Source organism: Poeciliopsis prolifica, unplaced genomic scaffold (assembly GCF_027474105.1).
Source record: "Poeciliopsis prolifica strain line A6 unplaced genomic scaffold, Auburn_PproV2 SCAFFOLD040, whole genome shotgun sequence".
Taxonomy (NCBI): Eukaryota; Metazoa; Chordata; class Actinopteri; order Cyprinodontiformes; family Poeciliidae; genus Poeciliopsis; species Poeciliopsis prolifica.
This window is the reverse complement of record NW_026562415.1, coordinates 3021163-3033910: the sequence shown is the minus strand read 5'-3', so window position 1 is coordinate 3033910 and position 12748 is coordinate 3021163. Positions and strand designations below refer to the sequence as shown.

The 12748-nt window shown below is 40.3% G+C and overlaps 2 protein-coding genes and 1 pseudogene across 16 annotated transcripts in view; all 3 read left to right on the top strand.

The window, feature by feature from the left end:
- The first annotated feature begins 336 nt into the window (after positions 1–336).
- On the top strand, positions 337–3344 carry LOC129375628 (E3 ubiquitin-protein ligase TRIM39-like; annotated as a pseudogene).
- A 2105-nt stretch (positions 3345–5449) lies between these two features.
- LOC129375510 (E3 ubiquitin-protein ligase TRIM39-like) lies at positions 5450–9049 on the top strand. The gene is made up of 2 exons (XM_055054644.1): positions 5450–5522; positions 6397–9049. Exon 2 carries the CDS (start codon positions 6399–6401, stop codon positions 8160–8162), a length of 1764 nt encoding a protein of 587 aa, XP_054910619.1. The 5' UTR covers positions 5450–5522; positions 6397–6398; the 3' UTR covers positions 8163–9049.
- A 1950-nt stretch (positions 9050–10999) lies between these two features.
- The window catches only part of LOC129375531 (ELKS/Rab6-interacting/CAST family member 1-like), a 118091-nt gene continuing 116342 nt past the window's right edge, over positions 11000–12748 (top strand). For all 15 annotated transcript variants that reach the window (XR_008607644.1, XR_008607643.1, XR_008607642.1 and 12 more), the window contains exon 1: positions 11000–11215. The gene's annotated coding sequence lies outside the window, so the exon portion shown is untranslated. The remainder of the gene's footprint in view (positions 11216–12748) is intronic.

Sequence of the window (12748 nt, the reverse complement as noted above, 5' to 3'; positions counted from 1 at the left end):
TCTTGCAGGTAACGTGGAAACCATAACCATCAAATCTAAATTATAAAAATTATACAATTTTATATGTATGTACCGTTACAGTGTCAACCCTCTCATTTGCCCACTCCTCTTTAACATTGTGCTGATTTGCTTTAATGAGCCACAGATGTAGAGCCTGCACCTGTAGCCCACACCCTGGAGAGAGAGTGGAGAGTGGAAACACCAATACAACCTGCACACCTCTGTGGATATGACGTTTCGAAAAAGAAACTCAAAAGGTACAGTTCATTAGATGGTTATCATGACTGTCAAAGGCGTGGAGTAGATTTTTCAAATATTCCAGATAAGCAGAGACTACGATGCAGGTAACATCCACCTTTCCTTACATATCTAGATCAGATTTAGGGAGACGGTTTTCTATCGCTCGTGATGCTGCTAGGAGGTCAGGCGGACTCTGACCTTAAACTGAATATGGACATCTTAATAAATTAATAAAACATGTTATACACTCAAACTGTATATACTGCAGAAAAAATACACTTGTGCTTTGCAGTGTTGACCAGTTAGACATAGTTAATGCATGCATTTCAAATCAGAAACATTTGTTAATGAATCGACTGTTTTTATTCATGGAAATTATTAACAGGGCATTGGCATAATAATTGACAAAGTTAGTGTTGTGCATTTTAACATCTGTATGACAAACCAGTTCAGAGCAATTTGGTCAATATTCATGGTGTAGTTGCAGCTCTGCATGAGTAGTACTGTTAATTACACAGGATAATCAGTTTCTCTGGAAATGTTCCCTCTTTAGAGTAAGAATATGAACATATTGATTAGATGAAGTACATGGTTTCTTGTGCTACCTGCTTGTTATACTGATAGGTCCAAATCAGAGGTTTTTGTCCACTGATGGACAGTCTGGAAAGATTGTACTTCTTGTAAAATTGCTATACTTACAATAGTCAGATAACCAGAAATTTGCGGTTGCTCTTTTGTGTTGGTCTCTTCACTGCCATTCTCCACAAACTGAAGAATTGAAAGCATGTTGCTCAAACTGGTTCTTTCATGCATTGTCATTGGCTCCACCTCTTACTGTCAACAACAAGATCAATTTAATAAATTGCTATTCAGCTACAATGCCAAATACCCAAGTGATTAAAAGGAAAACAATAATAGCTGATGATTAAAAACTGATTTGTGTGACTGGCAGTTTTAATGATCCATTTTTTTCCCCTTTTTGCCATACTTGCCTTTTGTTTTGCTTTTCAGATTTTTTCCCCCCACTGATCTCAGGTCATAATAGAATCTTTCATTTTAATGCCATAAACACGCATTAAATTCAGAGGTAACCATTTTTTTAATTATTATTATCTTGTTAGAATTAAATTTACTCGTGTGGTTTGAATTTTGAATGTCAAACTAACTTGATCAATTTTCTCTCCAGACATGGCCTCAGCTTGCAGCATCCTGTATGAAGAACAGGTCCTGTGCTCAATCTGCCTCAGTGAGTTCAGAGAGCCTGTCTCCACTCCGTGTGGACACAATTTCTGCAAGGGCTGCATCACCCAGTACTGGGACAGTCAGGACAGGGGACCTGCACAGTGTCCCCTCTGCAAAAAAAAGTTGGGCAATAAACCGAAGCTCCAGGTTAATTCAGAGTTCAGAGATGTAGTGGAGCATTTCAACCACACGAGAGTAAAGAGTGGTCCTAAGATTGTCGCCCAACCAGGAGAGGTCCCCTGTGACGTCTGCACCAAGCCGAAGCTCAAAGCCCACAAGACGTGCCTGGTGTGTTTGGCCTCGTACTGTGAGCCACATCTGGAGTCCCACCAAAACCTGAAGAAGCACAAGCTGATCGATCCTGTGTCCAACCTGGAGGACAGGGTGTGCAAGAAGCACGACAAGATGCTGGAGCTCTTCTGCCGCACAGACCAACAGTGTGTTTGCATGATGTGTTTGAACGACGACCACGGGCCACGAGGCTGTTCCACTGGAGCGCGCCTTCAAAGAAAGGAGAGACGTGTACGAGAACGTGACCTCAGAGATGAAAAAGTCAGAGATCTCCAAATCAGAGAGTGTTAAAACCCTCAAACGTTCAGTTCAGAAGAGCAGGAAAATATCAGTCAATGACATTGGGCAGATTGCGCAAGTTTTGGCAGCCCCGGTGGTTTCTTTTCAAAAAAAGCAGGATGAAATGGTTAAAGCAATTGAACAGAAGCAGAAAGACATCGAGAAACAAACTGAAGGTCAGATCACCCTGCTGGAGCAAAACCTTTCCGATTTGAGAAAAAGGAGATCTGAAATTGAGCAACTGATAAAGTCAGAAGACTACCTCTACCTGTTGCAGACCTGTCCACCCAATTTTAAACCTGTGAACACCATTCTGTTAGACCCACTTACTGAACACCACACCTATGCAGGGCTGGTGAAACAGTCAGTAGGTCGAATAAAAGAGACCATCAACAATGAGATAAACATGCTAATTCAAAAGATCAGGTTGTCTGATTTCCGTGAAGCTGAAAACATGAGACATCCTATCCCAAATGTGTGGCGTCCGCCAAAGGACAAGCTGATGATGATCCAGCAATGCAATGCAGTCAATGTGACTCTGAACCCCTATAGCGCCCACCCGTACGTTCATGTATCCGCAGATGGGAAGACACTGTTCTACAGACCAAGAGACCACTTCGTTTTTCCTTCGGGCTGGCGATTCAAACAGTACTGTGCTGTACTGGGAAATGAAGGGTTTTCCTCAGGTAGGTTCTACTTCGAAGTTGAGGTCAACCTGAGCAGATCCTGGATCTTGGGAGTGGTCAAAGAGTCCATTAACAGAAATGAGTTCTTCCCACTCACACCTGAGCATGGAGCCTGGGTGTTTTCCGGGTCGCTGTGTCCAACAAACATCAGGAGAATTGGTGTATTTGTTGATTACGAGAAGGGAGAAGTCTCTTTCTACAACACAGAGACCAGGGATCTGTTGCATTCCACCGCAGACTGTTGCTTCACTGAGACAAAAACAGGATTGCAAGCTTTTCTTTACTCTGCTGCTGGATTCTCCACTGTTCACAGGCCAAAGCTCTACCCTTTCTTTTTATTGTTGTCTGATTCTGATATTCTTACTATCACTCCTGTGGAATGTACATCCAAAGATGCTTGAGACCTACTTTTCTTTTACGCAAATGAATATTTTGATAGTTCCTACTATGCCTTATATTTTTCATTTTAATTGAAATAATTATCTTACTGTGGATCATAAGCAAATGAATATGATAGTTATATAAACAAGCTGAATAGTGGAACAATTGTGAATAATAGTGGAACATTTCTCTGTAATATGTCTTCCTTACAAACGCTCAACATCCGTCAGTTTTCAAAAACTGCATGTTACAAATAAAACTGTCTTCTTTTAAACCTCTGGGAGGCTGAGAATATTTTACAACTAAACTCCTAACCCTTTTAGTCAGAAATTGGTGAACTTTATACATACATATAGATGAATATGAATTGGTTTTCTCTGATTACGTTCTAGATATCTAAAAATGCATTTTGGTTAGACAAAACTACATTTTGACGATCCGGAATGGCAACTTAAGACATCTGCATTTACATTCTGACTAGTAAGAATAATAATTCAAGATATCTTCAATTGCATTTTGACGAGTCGAAATTCACTAAGACAAAAACAGGACTGCAACGATATCCCAAATGATGCCACAGCATCCGTCATTTGACGGGATACATATCCGTAATTACAATTTAAGATATTCAAAAACATAATTCTGACTTGTCAAAATTACAATTTTGGATATCCACGAATTAAGAATTTCGTGGAAGGCCCCTTGTGCTGTCCAAATAGTTGCTTGCATAATTTTAATGTTTCCTGCTCAAAATTTTCAGTAAATGCCACAGTATCGAAAGATGTGGACTTTAAAACTGCTTCGGAAATCTGCTTATAATTTCCTGTTCATTCATTTCTGACGAACCGAATGCATTTAAAAACTGCTCTGAAAAGCTAACCTTTTTCAACATTAAAGTGACACTTTTTTTTTTTCATTTTTTGTTTTTTTTCTCTATTTTGTATTGTTTTATTAAACTTTCAAAATAAGTGTGATATTTAGACTATACAGAATACATATTCACAATATCAGAATTGTCATTCTCACGAGTCAGAATGTTAATCTTAAACAGAAAAACTGTAATTTAAGACATTTCTAATTCATCTGGAGATACCTGAAAATGAATATTGAATATTTTGTCTTCATAATTTTAGACAAAATTATGAAGATATTTAGTTTTACATAGTCATTATTTGTTTTAAGGATATCTATAATTTAAATTTCACTTGTCAAAACTACATATTTCCAGTCCAAAAATACAATTAAGACATCTTGAATTATGGTGTCATTCGAGATATCTTTAATTAGAATTATGACTAGTCAAAACTAAAATCGAGTTATCTTGATTTATGATAAGTCATAATTTAATAGTAGATATCTGAAATGTGTATTTCAGATAGTCAGTAATTCATTGTAGATATTTTCAACTGAAGTCTCCATACAAGTCAATTGTAAATCTGACGTCATTTTGACTGGTCAAAATGTAATCAGAGATATTTCAGATAGGTATTTTATCTAGTTAAAATTTAGAGATATCTTAAATTACTAAAACGTATAGTCATAAAACAATTTGAGATATCTGGATTGTAAGGGCAGTAAAACCGAAGTTATAAAAAAACGGCTTGCCATAGTAACAGGAGAGTCACGTGACCAATGACCAGCTAGCGCAGGCTACTTCACAGTTCCTATTACACAGTATTGGAATGTTGCCCCTTTCCTAACACCTGATTGGCTCAGCTGGTCATTGGTCACGTGACCCTTCTCTGATGCATTCAAACTCCGGATCTAACGTCACAGAATGACGTCAATGACCAGCAGAAGGAGAGCCTTTGAATGTTGGGCCTCTGAGATCATTTGGTCCCAAATCGTTTCCTTGTCTTTGCAGTAAATGCTTGCAAACACAAAGCCCATTAGAGAATTAATGGGCTTTAAGATTGGTTTATCCTTTCTTAAGTTTACAAGCTATGCACTGCTCAGGGAAATGTCGGGCCTTGAAAGGCCTGTTTGACCCCTGATGACCGAGGGGTCTGTGTCATGGGACTATGGTCACATGACACAATGGGATGGGAAATAAGCTTCCATACATATGTATGGAAGCTTATGGGAAAATACAGCTTATGGTACATATATCTATTTATATAGATATAGATATATCTAAGATATAACTGTAATGTATAATTGATAGGGTCTATTATACTGACTACTACCGCCATCTACTGACTGGAGTCAGTAGATGGCGGTAATGCGCAACAATAAGTTGCTTCCAACCGCCATTAAAAGTAAAAAGAGAAGAAGTTTTTTTTTTTTTGGTGTGTGAGGAGGAGGAGGGCAGAATCTGACTACGCAACAATTCCAGAGAAACGAAACCAACATGCCTTAAATAAAGAGAAGCCTTTCTCATTCAGAGGACGACCAGCTCAGCAGGTACGAAATTAGTTTTGTTTGGCTCCAATTATATGAAGAGTAAAAGTAAAAATAGTTGTTTGAAGTCAGCTGAAGATCCGCACGGATGGAAAGATAGAGGAAACTGAACTATAGTGACAGATCCAGAGAACTGCAAACACTTTTATCTCTCAAACTGAAAAACTATTTGACTTTGCAAAAGAAAAAACAATAACTTGGGAGATGATGAGTCTTGAAAGTGATCATGAGGACAAACTGTTAGTTTTGGGGGTTGATTTTTCTGCAAATTGACACTGGGGGTCAGCCAGACCTTTTTCTGTCTCAGAAGGTTATGTGAGGACACAAAGTCCCCATGTTAGCCAATAAAAAGTGTTTTGACAACTTAATGAATGAATGCCAGATCGAATACATAATATAAACATAGCAATATCTATAATCTGTTGCAGAGGGCAATAAAGTAATCTTAGTAACATGGAGCTAAGATATAACTAATGTATAAACACTATTGCTTCGCACTTACAAAGCTGTAAATTGCATATTTGATGTGAAATTACTTTCACTACAGCAAGAAGGGTTAACTAGGTTAATAAAGTTATTATTATTGTTTTTTGTCACTCTTAAATGTTTTAGATCACCAAAGTTTTAATATTAGTCATAAATAACCCGAGTCCTGTGTGACAAAGTAATTGCCTCCTGAATGGTTATAAGTTGTTTAAGCTGCAGCAACAACTGCATCAAGTGTTTGCCATCAATGACAATCATTTTCTTTTCTTGTGGAGGATTTTTGATTTCAATTGAGTCATAGAAAGTTTCTGAACTACAGAATCACAATTAAAGTCTCCAAAATGTGGTAAATATTCATTTCAAAATTCTAAATGCATTTGATCCTTTTCAGACATGGCCTCAGCTTGCAGCATCCTGTATGAAGAACAGGTCCTGTGCTCAATCTGTCTGGGTGAGTTCAAAGAGCCCGTCTCCACTCCGTGTGGACACAACTTCTGCAAGGACTGCATCACCCTGTACTGGAACAGTCAGGACAATGCACAGTGTCCACTCTGTAAGAGAAAGTTGGGTAATAAACCAAAGCTCAAGGTCAACACAGAATTCAGAGATGTGGTGGAGCATTTCAACCGCATGAGAGCACAGGGTGGCCCTAAGATCGTCGCCCAACCAGGAGAGGTCCCCTGTGACGTCTGCACCAAACCGAAGCTCAAAGCCCACAAGACGTGCCTGGTGTGTTTGGCCTCGTACTGTGAGCCACATCTGGAGTCCCACCAAAACCTGAAGAAGCACAAGCTGATCGATCCTGTGTCCAACCTGGAGGACAGGGTGTGCAAGAAGCACGACAAGATGCTGGAGCTCTTCTGCCGCACAGACCAGCAGTGTGTTTGCATGATGTGTTTGAACGACGACCACACGGGCCACGAGGCTGTTCCACTGGAGCGCGCCTTCAAAGAAAGGAGAGACGTGTACGAGAACGTGACCTCTGAGATGAAAAAGTCAGAGATCTCCAAATCAGAGAGTGTTAAAAATATCAAATGCTTTGTGGAAAAAAGCAGGGAAACTACAGCGGATGAGATCAGAGAAATTGTACAAATTTTAACCTCTTTCGTTGCTTCTGTACAAAAATATCAGGGTGAGCTGGTTGAAGCGATTGAGCAGAAGCAGAAAGACATAGAGAAACAAGCTGAAGATCAGACAACTCTGCTGGAGCAAGACATTTCTGATGTGAGAAGACTAAGATGTGACGTCGAACAATTTATACAGTCAGAAGACTACCTCTTTTTGCTGCAAAACTTCCCACTCAATGTGACGTTCGACAATACTCATCCGACGGACCAACCTACTGACTCCATTTTGCGAATGACACAAGACATTCCTGACATTGGTCAGCATGGTCATATAGAGATGGTGAAAAAGTCAGTTGGTCAGATTGAAGAAACACTCAGAAATGAGATGGAGATGCTGATCCAAAAGGTTGGGTCGTCTGATTCTTGTGATGCACCTACACAGTCACACGCAGTCGAAAATATGACGGCGAACAATTTTCTACCCGAGCGGTGGAGACAGCCTCAGGACGAGCTGATGATGATCCAGCAATGCAATGCAGTGGACCTGACTCTGGACCCCTACACAGCCAGCAATTGGCTCAGGGTGTCTGACGATGGGAAGCGACTGACCGTAGGTGGACATCAGCAGATCTTCTCTTTCTTTGCCAGGCCATTTAAATACCTTCCTTACATACTTGCAAAGGAGGGGTTTTCATCAGGCAGGTTCTACTACGAAGTCCAGGTCAGCAGCTGTAAAAGATGGCTCTTAGGAGTGACCAAAGAGTTTATTAACAGAGAGATTTACTTCGAGCCTACCCCTGAGGACGGGGCGTGGATATTAAACACACAGAACCAAATTCAGACCGTTAGGGTGTTTGTCAACTACGAGGAGGGTAAAGTCTCTTTCTACGATGTGGAAGCCAGGTCTGAGATATACACATTTACAGGATGTGCATTCAAGGAGACAACACCTCTGAGATCATTTATTTCCTCAGTGGCTGGTATTTCATCCATTCACAGACCAAAACTATACCCTGTATTTGGAATATATAATAATTATATTAATTATTATGGGGATAGTCTTGTTATCACCCCTGTAAGCAAACCTTAAGCTAAAGTAAGAGGTCAGGGGAATCCTGTACGACCATAAAGTTCAGAATATTGCGAATCATTCTCTTATTTCTGCCAGATGGCCTATCAGTCTGAAAATGAGTCACCGTTTGGTGTGCATTTTCTGTAATACTCAAATCTGACCACTAAGTGGCACTAATGTTCAATAAATATTCAACTCCATTACAAGTGGATCAGTTCATCGGGTCCCTCACAGCTTAGGAACAAATAACAAATATCTGAAGATAAAGAATAGATGAAGATCACAGGATTGTTATTTAACCAGGCTAATATTACAAATATTTTTTTTCTCCACTCCAGAGCCACAAACTTTAATGCATTTTTGGGGGGATTTCAGGTGCTGGATTGAAACAAACATGCATTTCTTATTGGGACATAGCCACCTCTTTCTGTGCAAATGCATGTTTACATCCTTGCTGTTATTTGAAGAATTTTTCTGCACATTTTTTATTTCTAAAAACATTTCTGCTGTAATTTGCACCTTGCCCCCCCCTGCTTTTTGTAGTTTGTTTTTTATGGATCATTCCACACGTTTTGTACATTCTTAATGACCCCATGCAGTTGCACATTTGTCTTAATCTGAGCATGCAGATTTTAAATTAATTGTGATTAAACAGGTTAATAACTGCAAAATGTAATTCTTCTAATGCTGTAAATCTGCCCTCACTGTACAATCTTACTTTGATCTATTTTACCTTTGCGCGAATACGAATGCTTTCACTTATCTCTAACTTGCTGACAAATTTCCCCTCAGTGGGACAATGAATTATAATCCTACTACATTCTAACTGAGACCTGCAATGGGATAGCTTGTCTGATTTATGCATTTCACAATTGTTTGTTAAATGGCTTTTATTAAAATTTTACTCAAGCATGTCAAATTCTCTTCTTTCATCCTGATATTCTTACCCAATAAGAGAATGTTTTGCTGATCCCATGCGTTTATCCAGGACTGAGATCACTACTTAAATCATGACAGAAACCAAAGATGCACGTCCAGCAAACAGAAGTTCCCACTTCTGGTTAAATTAGTGGACACGGATTTAGAAAATTGCAGCGGTCCACCTCCACTGATGTGTTTTTCTCAAGGGGAACTTAAGCCAGTGGGTTATTTTTACCTCGGCTTTCTGACTGACTGGCGCCCAGGGAACTGGGACACTGTAAATGTTCAACTCTGTGTCTCTCTGACGAAGGTCAACGTCTGGTTTTCTTTATGATGATGGATAATTGTGTGGATTAGAGCCATAATCCCGAAATAAGCCCAATTTGCTCTTCAAATACTCTGAATCGGGCAAACGCATGCAACATCTGACGTGTGGCTTTGGAGCATCAGTCTGACATAAACCAGTGAAACCAGTGTTATGCTTGATTTTGGATCTGACAAAAGAAAAAAAAATCCATAAACCTTTCTCAATCTAAAGTGACTGCATTAGACATTTCTGAATATGTGACAGAGATGAAAACAGGCTGAAGGTTAATGTTAACGCCACTGGTATTGCTTTCTGGGCATGATGTCACAAGTAATATCTATCACCAATGAACCGTGATGCCTGCTTTTGTAAAGGCCATCTGATTTGATGCAGTTTCTACCACTAAGATGTTTTCACAGCAGAGATTATTAGTTGAGATTATATTAATTTAGCAGTTAATGATGAGATCTTTCTTTTGGCTTTGGAGCCATGTCAGGTCATAACTATAAAGCTGACAGAAGCTTGGTAAAAGTCCATCATTGCTCTCATATTTCCCTAAAAGTTAAGTTTTGCACTAATCTGACCAGACCTTGCCAAATGGTTTATGGCAAGCAGAGAACAGGACCTCCTTTGACTTTCATTCAACAGAACCTTTCATAAAGGGCCGATATAGACGGATCTTGTTCCGTCAACAGATTCTTTTACCTGAGTTGTGGATCTCTGCAGCTCCTCCAGCTCTACCACAGCGCCTCTTTTGAGACTCGCTGGTTATTCTGTTGTAACAAAGCCACATCTCATTTGTAAATAGACTTTTAATCCACTTTATAATTAATATTGCATTAACTTACTTGATCTTTAAAAAACATTTAATTAGGACAGTTTTTTTGTGTGCAAATTTCATAATTAAATAAAACATTCCTTTAGCTGCAATTAATAAAATGTCCTCTTACTGAACATATTGCCTCAGATAACATATTACCAGCACTGAGATACATTGGCTCTGTTTGTGCATTGATTCAATTCAATAAGCTATTGCTAACATAATTTAAAACTTTTTGAATGCATTAAGGCTGCTGTAACCTTGCTAATAAGCAGGGCGAAATTTAAGAGCTGTCATTTTAAAATTTAGTCTACAGTGGCGTGCGCCACGCGCGTGCACCAAGAGGGGTTCGTGTCCGAGGCGCGCACTCTATCTTCCTGACGTCACGGGAGTGCCAGAGCAGGAAAGCAACGGGGAAACAGTGATGGGAATTCCACCTATTTTCCGGGATCCGTAGTATTTGGCTGGATCAACATGAACGAAACTTTTTTTTAAATTAAAAAATTTTTTTTTTAAATTTTTTAAGTCCCGAACTCATTAAAATCAGGTTTTTACACTAAAGTGATGCAATAAAACACCATCGCAAAAAGCAGATTATGAAAAAAATTATACTAAGCAATAATTGATGTCCAGCAATGATTTGTCCTATTATTTGTCAAAAGACTTACATTTGACAGCATCAAATATGTTTACCCACTGCTTCCTCTATCATCTGGATCCTGAAAGCCGTCCCAAAATGAGCTGGCAAGTACAGCCGGCTCAGCGATGGGCGGCGCATCACTAGCGGGGAAGTCACCAGCGGGAAGAGCTGGCAGAGACGGAAAAGAGGGAAAGACAGGCAGGAGACACGGACGGAGACAGACACGCAAAAACAGGGAGACACCCCTTAAAGACAGCTGCGGGTCGTACCTGGGATTCAGTGACGCTCCGAGGCGTCACTTTGATGGCAGACAGCGGCAGGAAAACTGGAGAAGATCTGTGACTGGCCTTTTCTTTCACAACGAGGGGGTCAACACAGCCGCAGTGAGTACTGAAACTTAGCTGGCAGTCTGAAGCGAATCCGCGGGGCTTGTGTCATTACACAACCCGACATGCGTGCTCGCGTGTGGGCTTGTCTGTAAGTCATGCCGCCTCCTTCTCGCTCAGCCTGACGCGGAGGAATAAAACAGGGACATAATTAATTGATGGCCGCAGCCGTTTCGGGTCAGCAGTGCTTTGAGTCGTTCAGCGAAATGTTGTGCATGCAGCTACAGGCTTCCCCCCCTCCCCATCCGGGCACAACAAGCTAATAACACCTCGTCTTGTCTTCTCCATGCCTCTAAAGGGGATTATCTGAAGCTGCTGACAGACTGAGAGCCACACTATGAGTCGCTTCTCAACAACTATAAGTTGCATCTCCTGTCGGGACCTTTTCTGCACATCAAGCAACTTCAAGTAGTGATTGCATTTTCAAATCAACTTGTGCAAAACCTAAAATCTGATGCGATCGTGTTGATCAGGGCAGGGGGACGGTGGTGGTGGTGGTGGTGTTTGAGGGAAGGAGGGAGCCACGGTTTCCTGCTGGTTCCGCCCGCCCACCAGCTTCATTTCGTGGCACCACCCCTGCAACATCCAGTCAGGGAACTGAGCTGCTTCCTTCCACTGAAGTTTCTGTAAACACTGGACAGATTTACAGTGCCTTGCACAAGCCGTCACACCCCCTTTTCTCTTTTCCACGTTTTTGTTTGCAAACTTTAATGCATCTTAGTGGGATTTGTGAGGGAGGTTTTCCACCAACTCCACAACTCCCCGTGTGTTTTCTGTCAGGCTCTTTCTAAGCAATTGCAAGACCTGCTAGACACCAAACTGCTCTGATACAGAGCCAACTGTTGCTGCACTTCCCGCTGCAAGTCTTTCTCTGTTTATTCATCCTTCTTTGTGAAGAGATTGAGCTCAGTCGGGTCCAGAGAGACGCTTGTTTTCCTTCCCCTTCAGAATTATACAGCAAAAAAGCAATTATGAGGCAAACTTATTAGTTAGCACCTGTGCAGAATTTCCATGCATCCTTAAAAAGTCTTACATCTATTTATCTAAAATTGAGGCGAATTTCTTAAATTTACTTTAAAAAAAGTAAGCTGGCATAAAATGACTTTTTAATCTTGCAGCTTTTCGCCGGACTATCACGGGAAAGTGTGAACTTATCGGCGTTTGCGTATCTCCGTGGACACGTAGGTCTTAAATTCAATTCACGATGGTCTTAAAAAGTTTTAAATCAGAAACGGTGAAACTCACAGGAACTCTGAAGTGAAAAAAGTTTATTTTGCAGAACCCTGTCAATGTCCACGCCGTCCACAAACTTCAACAGTTAACTTATCTAAGAAGAAGTCCCACATCAAAGGTTACTGAAATCCCTCCAGGCCTTCATGGCTTTGCATTAACATGATGGACCTGAAGTAGAGAGAATCTTCTTCAAACAGTGTCTAAAAATATATTTTTACTAGTCAGGCAGGTGGCTTGAGATCCCTTCAGTCAATCATGAAACACTTGTTCATATTGGTTTGTTTTTTTTCTTGATGT

Coding starts and splice junctions, on each gene's coding strand:
- LOC129375510 (XM_055054644.1), top strand. CDS start 6,399: ATGGCCTCAGCTTGCAGCATCCTGTATGAAGAACAGGTCCTGTGCTCA.